Source organism: Mustela erminea, chromosome 13 (genome assembly GCF_009829155.1).
Source record: "Mustela erminea isolate mMusErm1 chromosome 13, mMusErm1.Pri, whole genome shotgun sequence".
Taxonomy (NCBI): Eukaryota; Metazoa; Chordata; class Mammalia; order Carnivora; family Mustelidae; genus Mustela; species Mustela erminea.
In genome coordinates, this window is record NC_045626.1 from 23,431,807 (window position 1) to 23,449,114 (window position 17,308).

Genomic DNA, 17,308 nt, shown 5'->3' on the forward strand with positions numbered 1-17,308 from the left:
AAAATATACCTATCTACAAGGTCTAAAGATCATATTAACGGTTTAATTATCTGGCCAAAATTTTTCTAGATTATTAGAGCTCATGATTATTCATCGAAGATTATTTTGGTGAGGAAGACATTTATAAAGGCAAGTAAGATTACTGCCTATAACAAGCACTAAAGCCTGCCAAAAGACCTTAAGTAAATCACTGGATTTTATTTTATGAAAGACAGCCACATGGACCAAGATTTATATTTATTAAATTTGAAACTCTACAGAGTTTTATATTTGCTTAAGGATCTAAATCCATCTGAGATTTAGAAGAAAAAAGTGTCATAGATCCTCTCACCACCCACAAAAATGAAAGTTTTTATGGCATTTTAATGTGTTTTCTCTACCTAGAATAATATTAAAAAGGAATACAGAGTAGGCAAGAAATACCATGGTATCAACAGTGACAGGTTCACCTTGTGAACTAACTGCCATTTCGTTCCCAGAGTTGAGCTCTGTACTGGGGACCCATTTTGCAATTATTACTGTCATGATCTCCTCAGAGCACTAAATCTGCATGTATGCAAGTGCAAAATAAATCAGAGCAACAATGAAAACTATTCTTGGAAATTCAGAGGCAACTTACAAAGAAGGAAAAAAAGATTATGAAGAGGAAGGTTGTGCTATTAGTAGTACCTTAACATGATTTTCTGGCCAGTTATCCACAATTGATCTAACATGACCTCTGTCTGAGATTGAAATAAATAATCCCCTGCAACAGAACAAAAACACCTTTGCATTTCACAACAGTTTTTTCTTTTCTCCTAAGTTTTGTTCATAACTGGAATATTTAGGTATTTTAATAAAACATCAAGAGACAGTTATCATTTCCAAGCAGATTTAGCTATAAATCACACTGGATTATTTTCAAACATTTTCAACTACTCCAAACTAAACTGCATTGTGCACACAGTAGCTGCAACAAAGATCATTATTAAATGACATGACTGTTTTCCCAAGAAGAAACTCGATACACGTGCGGTAAAAAGCAGTATAAAAATAAACCACCAATGCAGGACAGCATAATAAAGCTATATAAACTACTATTAAAATTCACCAAAACTGAAAATGTGAAATTTGAAGGAGCAGGAAGGGAAAGAAGAAAAGTACAGTAACTTCGCACAAAAGAGGATGTCTCTGAAGCATTAGGAAAAAGTGAAAAGTTATTTTAAACATACTGCATATTGTTATCCAACTGAGATAAACCTAGATTTTTAAAAAGGAAAAGAGGAAGAAAGAAGGGGATGGGGTAGGGGAGAAACACAGGTTGTAGACATGTGTGTAGAAACACAGGGTTAGGTAGGGATGAAGGCCAACAGGTCCCCAGTGCCTTCAAACTGGCTCTTACACTTGACTTTCTCACTAGCGTCTTAGCTTTGGCACTGCTATCCTAACTCAAATCAGTTTGAACAGTTCCTCAGCTGTAGCTGCATAATAGTATCATCTGATGGGCTAAAAAATATATATATATATATGCCAGGGGTCCCAACCCCAGAGATTCTGATTAAACTGACCTGGAGTTGAGATCAAGATTTACTGACCATCTCCTATGCAAAAAACACAGTATCTGTGTCGCCCCAAAGCCCTGCTCTTTTTGCTTCATGTCGGTTCTGAGAGCGGGGTACACATCAGAATGACACAGGAACTTTCCTGGAACACCTACACGGGGGCCCAGCTCCAGACTGACTGAATCAGAACTTCTACAGGTGGGGCCCAAGCATAAATATATTTTTAGGTTTTTCCTTGTTCTTTAATATGGATTGAGAACCACTATTCTGAATGAAAAAGAAACTATAAGAGAACTAAACAGTCGGGTTAACTTAAGGAATGTTTAACACACATTAACTGATGGTAGCACACAGGACAGAGACTGCTCTCAAAGTGTCTTCCAGGGAACACCTGCCATACCGCGTTCATTACAATCCAGACCTCCAGATCTTTCTCTTCTTCATTAGAATCTTAGGAATGGGAAGGACAGGAAGGTTGGCTCGGATCAGCATTTTAAGTCCCATGGGTGTTTTGTACACACATTAACATCGGAAAGCCACGAGGCTGGATGAGGGGAGACTGGAGACCGATGCTATCATGCATTGCCTGAATGTCTCCACCATTTGCATCAGTACGTAAGCAGGACATGGGAAAGGGGTGAGGACTGTTGAAAATGCTAATAGGTTAGAGGAACACGACAAGAAAACACAAACTAATCGTAAAATTTACAAAGAACAATTCCCATCAGTTCTTCATCTGACCTTCTCTGCTGCTCTTTAACAGGCACTAGCATCCCTATTTTACGAGAAAACAGATTCAGAGGGAGAAAGTAACTTATGGAAAGACTTAAGTAGATGCCCATTCCCCTACTCTTTCTGTTTAAAATATTGAGGCACTAGAACTATTTGATATTAAAATTTGGAGAAGCTCATAAAAAAGAACAAACAATAGAAATTAAAGCCAACAAAAAAATGAGAATCTTTAAATTTGGGCAGATTGTCAAACTGTTATTAATGATAATTCTGGAGAACCTGCCACCAAAATCAAGAGTAACCCCCCCTTTTTTGTACAAAAATGCATGGCTTTTCTACTAATCATAATAACTTGCAGAAAGTTAGGAATGAACGTTGCCATTTCTACTACAACAAGATATGAACATGCTGGGTTTTTATTAACCCCTTCTTGTCCAAATTAAGCTTTGATGAGGAAGGAACAGTGATTGACATAAGACGGCAATATATAAAAGAGAAATGTAAGAGCTGTTAGGGAGTGCCATTCTTCCCATACGATAATCATTTACAAATTTATGTCTTTAAAATAAGCCTTACTTAGGTCTCCTAAAGATGTGTCCATATTGGGAGCAAGCAAGACCCACTGTTGGTGTGTATACAATTGGCATCAGACTTTCAATATCATCTTGCAGAATTCTATAAAACAACTTCTCATTTCTTTCTTGTATTCCCATTATATAGATGTATCTGAAATTAAGCACAGTAAATAATGTCTACATCAGTCAGCATTTACACTCAAAGTTTTGGCTTTTAGAATAAGAAGTTATATGTAAACATCTAAAACAGGACTCCCCTCCCTACCAGAAAACAAAACTCTAAATTATCATTATTTGACACCAAGGACAAAAATTAACAAAAATAAAAATGTACTTAAACGGTCGATGATGATAATGAAGAAGAGGGGAAGAGGAAAAAGAGCAGAAACAGCAGCTAACATTCACCGAGCCCTCACTGTGAGGCAGGCTCTATACCAGGCACCAGAAATGCAAAGACCACCATGACACCACCCTACTCTTAAGAAAATAACCTTTGGGTGCCTGGATGGCTCAGTGGGTTAAGCGACTGCCTTCGGCTCAGGTCATGATCCCGGGGTCCTGGGATCGAGCCCCACATCGGGCTGTCCCTGCTGCAGGGAGCCTGCTTTTCCTCTCCCTCTGCCTGCTTGTGCACGCTCTCTCTCTCCCTTCCTGTCAAATAAGTAAATAAAATCTTAAAAAAAAAAAAAAGAAAAGAACCTTCAAGGTTATTGACATGGAAATATGGAAGCAAAATAAAGTGGCATTCATTCAAATATTTACTAAATACTATATGCCAGGCACTATTTTGGGCTCCCAGGTTGTAAGAAGTGATCCCTGTCCTTGTGGAGTCAGAATCCAGTAGGTTTGAGGCATTAGAGGGTCTATACAGAGTGCAGAGGTACCACAAAGGCAATGGTCAATTAACACACATATATAAATAACGCCTTTTTAAGAATAAAGTTTAGAAAACTGGGAAATGTTCACTCGAAAAAAACAGTGACTGGGTACCTGGCTGGCTCAGTCAGAAAAGTGTGTGACTCTTGATCTGGGGGGTTTAAGTATGATGTTGGGTAGAGAGATAACTAAAATAAATAAATAAATAAAATAAATCAACTTAAAAAAATAAAAAGTTGTAAGGGGCACCTGGGTGGCTCAGTCTGCTAAGTGCCTGCCTTCAGCTCAGGTCACGATCCCAGGGTCCTGGGATCGAGTTCCACATCAGGCTCCCTGCTCAGTGGGAAGCCTGCTTCTCCCACTGCCTGCCACTCCCCCTGCTTCTGCTCATGCAATCTCTCTCTGACAAATAAATAAAGTCTTTTAAAAAATAAATAAAAATCCGTAGATGATTCTCCTATTAGAAAACAAAGAAAAAGAAAAAAAGCCACCAATCATCTTGAATTAAATATGTGTAAAACAGACTTACAACTTTTTACTCAAACTTGTCTGTCCTCCTGTTATCATCTGACCGAATTCGAATCTGAGATCCCATTCCTGATTTCTTGCTCGCCCACTCGTCTTACCCTAGTCTAATAAATCAACAAGACCTACAGTGTCCATCAGCTAAATAGTTTTCAAATATATCTATATCCCCCTTCTGCCCTCACCCTGTCCAAGCCAGCATCATTTCTCACCTGGGCTACCTCAAGAACTTTCTTTTTTTTTCTTTAGAGGTGGGGGCAGAGGGAGGAGAGAGGATCTTAAGCAGGCTCCACGCCAGCACGGAGTCCAACTCAGGGCTCAATTTCACAACCCTGAGATCATGATCTGAGGTGAAATCAAGAGTCGGACACTTTACTGACTGAGCCATGTAGGTGCCCCACCTCAAGAACTTTCTAACTAGTTTTTATACACACAATTTTGCACCCCCCTGCTCAAATTTATTCTTCTCTTAAAAAATTAATGCTAACCATTTCTATTCTCCTTGAATGTCTTCCAAACATCCATTAAATAGGCTTCTGCTTCTAAAATAGTTACCAAGATCTCTGCCTACTTCCTAGCTTCATCCTCCTACTGAACTTAACATCAGTTTCTCAAACGCCCCACATCTCTTACCTTGGTGTCACTGTACACAAGACACCCTTTGCCTGGCTCACCCTCGACCCATGCACAGTCCCATACTTACATCCCCTGAGTGCAACACAGGTGGCATGCTCTCCCTCTCTGCCCGTTTCGGTCCCCCACCACACATACATACACAGATTTTCCTGTTTTCAGGTCCCTCAACACCCTAGTCCTATTTCTGCAATTCTCAGTCCACTTTCTGACTTTGTCTTCCCCTCAGCCTGGATGAGATTATGAGCTAGGGACTATTGCCTTATATAAATCTATTATTTCCAGTAACTACCAAAGTAAGTGCAATGTAAGTGGTGTGCAAATATTGGCGAATAAATAGGGAGAAGTGATTCCATTCATAAAAGGAATAATATTTTCTATGTAGCTAGTGCAGGCAGAACTAACAGCAGTAGGTAGCAGACGGAAGGAGACGGCTCCGCAGACTAGGGAAGAAAACAATGACGACGGACTAGCTTTATGACACAGCAGAGACGTCAAGAACAGATGACTTATCAGGCACATGTGATTCACTTTCACCTTCCTTTCACTTTGGTCACTCCTCTGCATGCTTCCCACTGGATCTTGTCCTCACTGAGGACTGTTACAGCTCAGCAATCCTGAACGCCGCGGACGCAGTCCTCTGATCGCAACCCTCCCCTCTTCAGCTAGCTCTACGATGCCGTGCCTCACAGTTCTGACGGAGAGCCCTGGCTCCTGGATCGCTTCATTTTCTCCCGTTCTATTAGGCTCCCTGCTGGCATCTCTTCTTTCCCCACTCTGGATCCTGATCAAGCCTCTCCCCCCCAAAAAACCCTGACCGTCGTGGAACACCCCCGCACCTTTATCACGGCACCACCCTGCCACGAACTTTTCCAGCCATGAACTCTCTGAAGGCAAGGGCTGGAATTTCTCATTTCTGTAGTTCTAGAGCTTAAAACAATGCCTGGCACATAGGAGCCCTGAATGAATATGAGCTGAATGAGTTAATGTAGCATTGTTGCCAGCCCAGCAAACCCCAGACCTGAACTACCATTACATTTCATCTTTTCTGAGGAAAAAATAACATTGCTGGGCAGGGTAGCATCAATAAAAATAAGATTATGCTATTAGGCCTTCTGGGCCTACCCAGGCCTTTACTCTGTCCTTGTTCAGCTTCACTTTTGGCTAAATGGCTATTCTAAACATTTATCACGGTCCTCACCAATTCTGTTGAACCTTGACCCTTACAACTCTTAGCCAAGACCTTCATATTCTACATCATCGAAAATCCAGGTCCTCAGGAGGGATGGAATCTCACAGGCTCTGCCGCACCACCTGCAGGGTTTACCCCTCCCTCTGCCTGTATTTTATCTCTGCTCTTGCCTCAGAGAATGAGCTTTTCTTTTTTCTTGTTCAAGGCCACCCTCTACCTCTGCACTTGACCCTACGCCCTCTATCTTTGCCTTTGACCCTATGAGCTCTACTTTGCATTGTCCCTCTGTCCCTTTCCATTCTCTCGGATCTTGTTCTATCAGTTACCCTTTCTTCTGGGCTCATTCCTCACAGCGTGAGCACTTTAAACCTCCTTCTGGCCCGAAATATACACCCCCAAATATAGTCCCCAAGCAGGACTAGAAACCCAAGTCTTTCTTGCTTTACTTAGTGCTCAGTGTCCTTCCTATCCCCTTATCTAACTTCTTGAAACAGTCTGGATTTCCTTTCGTCTCAATCATTTCTCAGTCTACTGTTCTCTTCCTTTTGCCCCATCAGATCAAAGAAACTACTCTTACTTTTCATCAAAAAATAATCTCCTGTATTTAACAAACCCAAAAGATATATTTTTCAAAGACTTTATTTATTTATCTAACAGAGAGAGAGAGAGAGGGAAAATAAGCAGGGATGATGGGAAAGGGAGAAGCAGGCTCCCCACTGAGCAGGGAGCCATTGCAGGGGGCTCAATCCCAGGACCCTGGGGTCATGACCCGAGCGGAAGGCAGACACCTAACAACTGAGCCACCCAGGTGCTGACCTGGATTTTTTTTTAGGATTTTATTTATTTATTTATTTATTTGACAGAGAGAGAGAGATCACAAGTAGGCAGAGAGGCAGGCAGAGAGAGAGGGGGAAGCAAGCTTCCCACTGAGCAGAGAGCCCAATGTGGGACTTGATCCCAGGACCCTGAGATCATGACCTGAGCTGAAGGCAGAGGCTTAACCCACTGAGGCACCCAGGCATTCCCCAAAAGATATTATAAACTCTGCCTTCAGCTGGTCTCTCTACACAGAATACCCTGCCCTTCTTTCTCATGTTACCTATCTCTTGTAACGTACTGTTTAAAACTCAGCTCAGGCATCACTTCTCTAGGAAGCTTTAATGTACTCTTTAAACTCGGTTAGTTACTCTTTAAGTTCAGAATATCCTCTGCATGTACCTTTTCTCTGCTGCACACTGCAGTATAGGGTATGATGATGATCACAGTATAACTACTGATGAGCTCCTAGAATGCAGGGCTGTGTGCTATGGGGTGGCATACACTCTGTTTCACCTGGGGCAGTTTCAGTTACTTCTCTTTTTTACTCCCCTGGATTGGATGACATATTAACTGATCACCTATCTTTTAACTTACTTTACAACCTCAGTGACTAGTATAGTGACACACACAAAGTAGAGGATTAATAAAAGTTGTTGAAGAGAAAGGGTACAAACCAGATGACAGCTTTTGCTTCTAATATTCCAATCAAGGCTGAAATGTCCTGTGATTTTAGGCTTAAAAAAATAGATTTCTGGGGCGCCTGGGTGGCTCGGTGAGTTAAGCCTCTGTCTTTGGCTCAGGTCATGATTTCAGGGTCCTGGGATTGAGCCCTTGCATGGAATAGGCCGGGGGGGGGGGGTTCTCTGCTCAGCGGGGAGCCTGCTCCCTGCCCCCCCACCCCCAGCCGGCTGCCTCTCTGCCTACTTGTGATTTCTGTCAAATAAATAAATAAATAAATAGATTTCTGCTAGATTTTACAATAGTGAACACAAATATTCAGTGAAATAAAGAAAACATAATCATTGTAAAAATAACAGTTAACTGCCTAAAACACAAACTTCATTATAAGACTGCATGTTTCTTATACACAATAACCATAATGTTCCCAATTTTACTGATCAGAGCATCAATAGAGAACTAAACATTTAATTGATTCTTACTTTTCCAAAGGGCCATTCAATTTTTTTAAGTTTCTATGAAATCGTAAAGCTTGAATATCTTGTGTCTCTATTTTGGGAGGTAGAAGTCCTTGAAGACCAAGCATTTGTCGTTCTTGTAATGTAAATGCCATTCCCTAAAAAGGAGAAAAGGATGAAAAATTATTGCTTACTGAGACTGCAAGGGTGCTATCCTACAAAATGTAATTTAAATGTAAAAAAATCAGTATGATATCATTTTGCCCACACTGTCAAAAATCTGTAAGACTGGTCATGTCTAACAATGGTAAGGGTGTGGTAAAAGAGTTACTCTTACATATCATTGCTGGAAATGTAAACAGATTTAAGTTTTTAAAAAGACAACTTAAAAATATTTTTAAAATCTAATGCACATACAGTATACCTAGACAGCCTTCTTAGAGAAATATTCATACATAAAATAAAGACAAGTATACAAAAAGATTATAGTACTGTTTCTAGTTTTCTTGACTATTACAAACTACCTAAAAACCGTTATGGAACGGTTAAGGAACCTATGGTATTTCCATACCATGAAATACCATACACTTAAACACAGATCTCCAGTTATGTACAATTACCTCCCAGACATATAGTTAAGGAGAAAAAGCAAGTTGCAAATCAAACACACTCACTGTTGACTGTGATGTTCAGAAAACCCACATAAAGTACATATACACAGATATGTCCATATGTTAGAAATGAAATTAACAGAATACAGCTTGAAAGAACATAGTCCAAACTGATGATAGAGTTACCCTCACTAGAAAGAGAGGCTGAGTTAAAGAGGGCAAAGGAAGCAATGGTACTTAGGAAGAAATTCATAAGAAAATTCATAAGAAAATCTATGTCATAAGAAAATCTTTTCCAATTTCTGATATTCAATTGTATGTTAAATTCTTTTCATCAAAGTGATGTCAGTGAAAATGCCAGAGTAAGGATTTCCCAAATCTTTTACTCTATAAAAACGGTAAGAACATTGGCCAAGTGATCAGAATAAACTTCTTTGGAATTCTGTAAACTAATCAAAGGCTTCAGCAATCAGGGAACATTTTACTCAAGAAAAATAGCTGAATTCTCATAAGAACAGCAAGCTTCTTGACATTTTTATTTGTCTTATTCCTATGCTTCCCTCCCCAGCTCCACAGTAGCCTAGAAAACAGCAATCATTATGAAACAATAAGCTTTGAAAAACAGAGCCTGGCAGCTACTAAAGAGAGGTTGGAGATAATTCTACAGTCCCATACTCAGGAAATTTGTCATTATTTGGCCTGTCTGGTGATTTAGTGGACGACCCCACTTGCAAGGCTTTATTAAATATGATCTAGAGTTCACCCAGTGTGAACAGGTTTTTCTCCAGAAGAGCTTGTTGAAAACAATCAGAAGTAATTATATAACATGACAGCTGTGGCAGTGGATAACAGCTGAGGCAAACAATAGGCTAACCAAAAAGCTGAAAAGGAAAAGCCGAGGAACAAAATGTCCACAGGGTGGGTGGGAATTTGAAAAGCTTCAAATATTCCCAAGAATCTAGATGATCACTGGGTGTCGGTGCCCGAGCGGCTTGTAGCGCATGCGCGGTGATGCTTTTGGGCTCCGCCATGCCCGCTTGTTGCCTCGGCCGCCGCTGCCTCAAGCCGTCGCCGCCGCCAGGTGGCGACGGTGCGGAGCTGCTCCGGCTGGGCCCGTGGGGGGCCCCCGGGCGCCGCATGACTTTTTCGGTGCCCGAAAGTAAACACGCCATTAAGATGGCGGCTGGATGCAAGCCAGTAGGCGGAACTTAAGATTTTGTATCTATGTGGCTGCGAGTGATTGGTTGTGCAACCTTGGTATACATAGACATGCACGGACGGGGGAGAGGGGGATCCCAACAGCTACCCAGAAATAAAGCTTGCTTCGCTGAGGTCTCCTGGTCGTTCTTGCTGGCGAGAGCGACAAGTGGTGCCGAAACCCGGGAAACCTGAAACCTACACCGAGGAGTGCTCAGTGAACGCAACGATCCGGTAAGTGTGCACAAAATTTCAGATAAGAAAGTTCCTAAGTATAGGACGAGAAGTGAGAAAGTTCCTAAGTATAGGACGAGAAGTGAGAAAGTTCCTAAGTATAGGACGAGAAGTAAAAGGGTTCCTAGGCATAGGACAAGAAATAATGGGATCAAAGTTTACTAAGATGGGAGGATTACTGACGGAGGTGCTTAAGGCTGACGGCACTCCGCTAGACTCTAACCATAAAACAGTTAAAAATGTTATCGAGGAGCAGGTCAGAGAAGCCTCTAAGGCAGGATCTAGCAGAGGGGGAGAAAATTCAGAGGAGAGCTCCTCTGAAGATGAGCTTGGCGAAGCCATGACACACTTAAAATTAAAAGAGGAAGTCCCTAATGAACCTTTAAAGGGAAAGACATACAAAGAAGCCAGGAAAAAATATGACTCCCTAGCGCCCTCTGTCAGAAGGTCAAGAATTCCTACCCCTGAATGTAGGCCTATAGCGCCACCTGCAGAATGGCCACCACCATATAACACTTCATGCTCCCGAGGGGCATGCGGTTGTCCAGAATGTAGAAATGCAGGATGGAGGGACATTACGGACTTTACTAAACCCTCCCCTCTTGCATACCCAGTGTTAGAAGATCAAAATCAACAGAGGTTTCATCAACCACTAGACTTCAAACTTATTAAACAGTTTAAGGAAGCAGTCACTACTTATGGGCCACAGGCTGCTTATACACTTTCACTTTTGGAAGCAGTCGGTAGCATGAACCTTACCCCAGACGATTGGACTAACATGGCAAAAGCAACTCTGTCTGGTGGACAATACTTGATATGGAAAACTGCTTGGCAAGAGTGTAGCTCAGAAACTGCCCGGCGTAACGCCGCGTCAGGGAATCCCCACTGGAATATTGACATGCTCATGGGAGGAGGTCAATTTGTGGGACAAAACAATCAGATTGGGTACCCCCCAGGGGTGTATGTACAGATAGCAGCTGCAGCCACTAGGGCTTGGAAGACCATACAGGGTTCTGGCGATTTGCAGGGACAACTTTCCAAGGTGTTGCAGGGGCCTAATGAACCCTATGCTGACTTTGTAGATCGTCTGCTCCAAGTAGCAAGGCGCATATTTGGGGATGTGGACCAAGCAATGCCCCTTGTTAAACAATTAGCCTATGAACAAGCAAATAAATGGTGTAAAGAGGCTATCCGCCCTTGGAAGTCTAAGGACCTGATTACATATATCAAAGTGTGTCGAGACATCACTGATACAGTTGTTCAGGGCCAAGTTGTGGCAGCAGCAGTAGCCCAAGGGATAAGAAGTTTCAATGGAGGAACCAGGAGTTCTTCCAAGGCTTGTTTCCTTTGTGGAAGGGACGGTCATCTTAAGAGGGATTGTCCAAAGGGTAAAGGACCTCCTAGACCAGTCAAGCCCGCACCTGGGTTGTGCCCTCATTGCCGTAAAGGGAATCATTGGGCTAATGAATGTAGGTCCCAGAGAGATATTCAAGGAAATCCCCTGCCACCGAATAACTGGATTCAATCCAATTACTCAAAAAACGGGAAACAGGGCCCTGCGCCCCGGAGCCCAACACAAATTTATGGGGCACTAACGCAAATGCCCAGGACATGGTATCCTCCCTCGGAGAAAGGCGCGCAACCTCTGGATCAGCAAGTCTCGATATCAGAGCAGCCGCCCGAATGGTCCTAACTCCGGAGATGGGCATTCAAGCATTGGCCTCCGATCTAAGAGGGGGCCCCCCTCATGGTACTGTAGGTTTATTACTTGGCCGAAGCTCCACTTATCTCAAAGGTCTGATAGTTCACCCTGGGGTAATAGATTCAGATTATGAGGGAGAGATCAAGATACTGGTGTCTTCACCAAGGGGAGTTACTGCAATTAGCCCAGGAGATCAGATAGCTCAACTTCTCATACTCCCTAGCCATCATGAAGCCTTTCCCAGTAAAGGAAAAGAAAAAGGTACGAGAGGTTTGGGGTCTACGGGAGTTGACCTAACATGCCTGACCCTGGATATGACTGATAGGCCCATAATTACCCTCAAAGTGCAAGGAAGGAAATTTTTAGGGTTACTGGATACGGGCGCCGATAAGAGCATCATCAGCCAACAAGAGTGGCCTCCGAGATGGCCCCTAACACAAGCAAAACAAACACTCAGGGGTTTAGGAATCTCTCAAAGTCCTCATCAAAGCGCAGCTACCCTTGAGTGGGAGGATGACGAAGGCCATAGGGGAACTTTTCAGCCCTATGTCTGCAATATTCCTATTTCCCTCTGGGGACGAGACGTTTTGGAACAGATGAGCGTCCGCCTGACAACTGAAACAGCCCCCGATCAACAGCTATAATGCAAAAAATGGGATACATACCAGGAAAAGGGTTAGGGAAACAGGAGCAAGGTAAAATAGACACCATCCCTTTCACCTCAGAATATAAGGGGCAAGGCCTGGGTTTTCGGTAAGGGCCACTGAGGCAATGAAAATAATGTGGAAGACAGATACGCCCTGCTGGGTGCCTCAGTGGCCCCTTACTAATGAAAAACTATCAGCTGCTAAAGCCCTGGTACAGGAACAGTTAGAGGCGGGCCATATGAAACCTTCTACCTCACCTTGGAATACACCTATCTTTGTTATTAAAAAGAAATCTGGTAAATGGAGACTTTTACATGATCTTAGAGAAATTAATAGGCAAATGCAGAACATGGGACCAATACAGCTGGGATTACCCATGATAACCGCCTTACCGAGAAACTGGCCATCAATAGTGGTTGACATAAAAGATTGCTTTTTCTCTATCCCTCTGCATCCTGAGGATACAATTAAATTTGCCTTTACCCTACCTTCTATTAATCATGCAGAGCCTAACCAAAGATATGACTGGACTGTCCTCCCTCAGGGCATGGCTAATAGCCCCACTATGTGTCAATTATATGTTTCTAAAGCCATACAGCCTATTAGAGAGACTTACCCTGATTTAATGTGTTACCATTACATGGATGACATATTGTTGTGTGGATCTGACTCTACTACAGTTTCGGAAGCCTTAGTAATGTTACAAAAGGAGCTAAATTCATGGGGGTTAATTATAGCCCCCGAAAAGATACAGGCTTCCAACATCAAAGACTATTTAGGCATGAAACTATACAATACCATGGTAAAACCTTCAAAAGCCTCCATTAGAACTGACAAATTACAAACACTCAATGATTTCCAAAAGTTATTGGGGGACATAAATTGGATCCGACCCTACCTGAAAATAACTACAGGAGAATTACAACCATTGTTTGATATTCTGAAGGGTGATGCCCGTCTAGACTCTCCTAGGAGCCTTACTCTGGAGGCGAAACAGGCTTTGAAAATTGTGGAGGACAGGCTTGCCTTGACTTCAGCAGATAGATGTGATCCTAACCAGATAGTCCAAGCCATAGTGATTCCATCCCCTTCTTCACCTACTGGAGTGCTATGGCAAGGTGGGCCCTTACAATGGCTGTACCTCCCAAACACTCTTCCTCGGATAATCACAACATATCCAGTTGCAGTAGCCATGCTAGCTATCAAATTGATCACTGTTTGTATTTCTACTCTTGGAATCATACCTGACAATTGCATCGTGCCGTATACTAAGGAACAGATTCGCCTACTATGTGCTACCCTAGATGATTGGGCGATACTGACCACCTCTTACTCAATAGAATTTGATAATCATTATCCTTCACACCCACTTATAGAATTCACAAAGGGTATTGAATTCATACTACCAAAAATTAGTAGATCGACACCACTAAAAGAAGCCTCTACTGTCTTTACAGATGGAAGTAAAGAGGGCACAGGAGCTTATATCATAAATGGAATCGTGAACCCAGTCATAGTTCCTGCCAGGTCGGCTCAACAAGTAGAGCTACTAGTAGTGCTCCCAGTGCTCCAAAGATTTTCAGACACTCCCCTAAACATTATTTCTGATAGTCAATATGTGGTAAATGCAACAAAAAATATTGAAACAGCCATCCTCTCCTTAAGTGATTCACCTATTCCATGGATCTTAAGGCAACTACAAGAGGTTGTGCAACTGCACACTGCACCATTTTTTATAGATCACATCAGAGCCCATATGAGCCTACCAGGACCATTATCCGAGGGCAATGCTCTAGCAGACCACAATAGTCGTTTCCAACTCATTTGCCCTACCTTAGAACAGGCGAAGCTGTTCCATAGCAAATGGCATGTGAATTCTAATACCTTAAGATATAGATTCCATATCACCAAAGAACAGGCAAGAGATATAGTAAGGACCTGTGGGAATTGTGCCACATTACTCCCTCAGCCTTCCTTAGGGGTAAATCCCAAAGGCCTTCAAGCTAATCACCTATGGCAAATGGATGTCACACATGTACCTGAATTCGGGCAACAAAAGTATGTACATATATCAGTGGACACTTATTCGGGTATCATAATGGCTACTCCCCTCACAGGAGAGAATTCAAAACAAGTCATCACACACTGCCTACGATGCTTCGCAGATTGGGGTATCCCAAAACAAATAAAGACAGATAATGGACCTGCATATACATCAAAATCTATCCATCAATTCCTAAGTCAATTTGGTATAGTCCATACTACAGGTATACCTTACAATCCACAAGGTCAAGGAATAATTGAATGCGCCAATGGCACCTTCAAGCGATGCTTACAAAAAATAAGAAAAGGGGGAATAGGGGATGACTACAAGTCACCCCGTGATCTTACATCTCTCACCCTTTACATTTTAAATTTTTTGTCCTTGGACCATAATGGTACATCTGCAGCGGACAGGCATGCAGCGGTTACTGAACGCACTCTAGCCCAGGCAAAGTGGAAGGATATACTCACGGGCCAATGGAGAGGCCCTGACCCAGTCCTAAGATGGCACCGAGGTTCTGTTTGTCTTTTTCCACAGGATGCCCAAGTGCCTATCTGGGTCCCGGAGCGACTGATTAGAAGAATCGATCAACAAGGCCCGCCCCGTCCTGATGCTTGGCCTGCTAGCGATCCTGGCGCCACCAGCATCCCTTCAACAGATGCACCAATGGGCAATAGTGAAAGCCTGGCCGTTCCCCATGCCACTGACGAATGAGTCCGCCATCCTCCCTCCTGTATACCTACTTTCATTACCATGCCCGTTTCTGTAAATCCTAACAATTCGCCTGTATTGCTCTCAAGACATAAAAGAGACTTTGGGATCATTGCAGCCATTATTGCGGCTGTAGCAGCCTCCGCAGCTGCAGCAACTGCAGCGGCTGTAGCTCTCACCACATCTGTAACAAGTGGACATTCTCCAGAAACTATTGACGACCGGATGCATCCAATCACTTTCTGGACTTTGCATAACCTCCGTGGCCTATAATGACCTTTCTATTGCTGCTAATCTGTGGAAAGAGTTAAGCAAATAAGATTGACATAGCTCCATTACGGGATTGGGTATCTGTTGTAAATCCTTATGTTCCGCCGTTTTGCATCATTACGTAAACAACAATGTAGGCAACAGTTGGCACTAGTACAAGCTTGCATGGCACTGGAAGCTGGTACATTTCCCCAAATCTGGCTGGCAGCGCTAGATCGGTAGTCAATGACGGGTAAGATTGGCTACATGCACATAGCAACCTAAGCCAGGAGTTCTCCAACCAGGGGGAATTATCCGATGACGGGTAAGCATGTTCATGGCAGCTGACAACCTAAGACAGGCACGATCTCCTGCCTTGCATGCCTAATATAAAAGAAAAGGGGGAGATGTCGGTGCCCGAGCGGCTTGTAGCGCATGCGCGGTGATGCTTTTGGGCTCTGCCGTGCCTGCTCGTTGCCTAGGCCGCCGCTGCCTCAAGCCGTCACCGCCGCCAGGTGGCGACGGTGCGGAGCTGCTCCGGCTGGGCCCGTGGGGGGCCCCGGGCGCCGCATGACTTTTTCAGTGCCCGAAAGTAAACACGCCATTAAGATGGCGGCTGGATGAGAGCCAGTAGGTGGAACTTAAGATTTTGTATCTATGTGGCTGCGAGTGATTGGTTGTGCAACCTTGGTATATATAGACATGCACGGGGGGGGGGGGGAGAGGGGGATCCCAACAGCTACCCAGAAATAAAGCTTGCTTCGCTGAGGTCTCCTGGTCATTCTTGCTGGCGAGAGGGACAACTGGGAGCTATAGGCAATCCAGGAAAGACTTGGGAAGGCCCTTCGCTCCCATCTCTGGCTAATCTTGAGGCTCTGTGTAAGCAGGAGGTGAAGGCTGATGTGTAGTTGTAAACTGCTTAAGTACAAAAGGCATGCCCCAAAATGTACACATTGCCCTTAGGTATTTAAGTCTCTGTCTAATTACTAGTTGATGACTAAGCCAACAAAGCAGACTTTAGTGGGCATATCAAAACAAGATGAAGATTTTAAATAGTTCAAGTATACTTTACACAATTTAAAAGCATTAGTTCAGAAATGTCACTAAATAGACAACAGCAATACAAGAAACCCTGGGAGGAATATCTGGTTTCCAGAGAAGTCACATTATTGAGTATGTCCAGTTTTCAACAAAAAATTGTAAAACATGCAAAAAGACAAAGTCTGGCTCATACTCAGGAAAAAGAGTAGTTAGTTAATGAAACTATCTCTAAGGAAGCTCAAACATTATACTAACTAAAGACTTCAGTGATTTTGAATATATTCAAAGACTTAGAGGATACCACATCTAAAGAACTAAAGGAAAGTACAAGAATGATATCCCATTAACTACAGAATATCAATGAAGAGATACAAAAAAAGAACCAAATATAGAAATTCTGGAATTCAAAAGTACAATAACTGAAATAAAAAGATTCAGAGGGATTAAACAGCAGATTTGAGCAGGTGGAAGAAAGGATCGGCAAACATAAAGAAAAACCAACTGAGATAATCCAGTCTGAGAAGAGAGAAAAAGCAATGAGTAAATATGAACAGAACCTCAGAGACCTGTGGGACACAATCAAGTGTGCCAACGTGTGTGTAATAGAAGTCCCAGAAGGCAAGAAGAGAAAAAGACAAAAGAGTATTTGAAGAACTAATGCCCAAAAGCTTCTCAAATTTGGTGAGAAACATCACCCCTAGAAGAAACACACATCCTAGAAACTCAACAGCTCCAATCAGGGAAAAAACTCAAAGAGATCTACATCTAGAAATATCATGTTCAAACTGTTAAAAGCGAAAAGAACAAACTTGAAAGCAGGGAGAAGTCACTCAACATGCACAG

The 17,308-nt window shown here is 42.8% G+C and overlaps 1 protein-coding gene across 2 annotated transcripts in view; it reads right to left on the bottom strand.

The window, feature by feature from the left end:
• The window catches only part of ME2 (malic enzyme 2), a 63,992-nt gene that overhangs the window by 30,900 nt on the left and 15,784 nt on the right, over positions 1–17,308 (bottom strand). For both annotated transcript variants that reach the window (XR_004278005.1, XM_032310236.1), the window contains exons 3-5: positions 8,054–8,187; positions 2,850–2,999; positions 670–745 (exon numbers count right to left, since the gene is read on the bottom strand). Coding sequence is in view for 1 of the 2 variants with exons in the window: in XM_032310236.1 (XP_032166127.1) it covers positions 670–745; positions 2,850–2,999; positions 8,054–8,187 (360 nt within the window). In the remaining variant the exon portion in view is untranslated. The remainder of the gene's footprint in view (positions 1–669; positions 746–2,849; positions 3,000–8,053; positions 8,188–17,308) is intronic.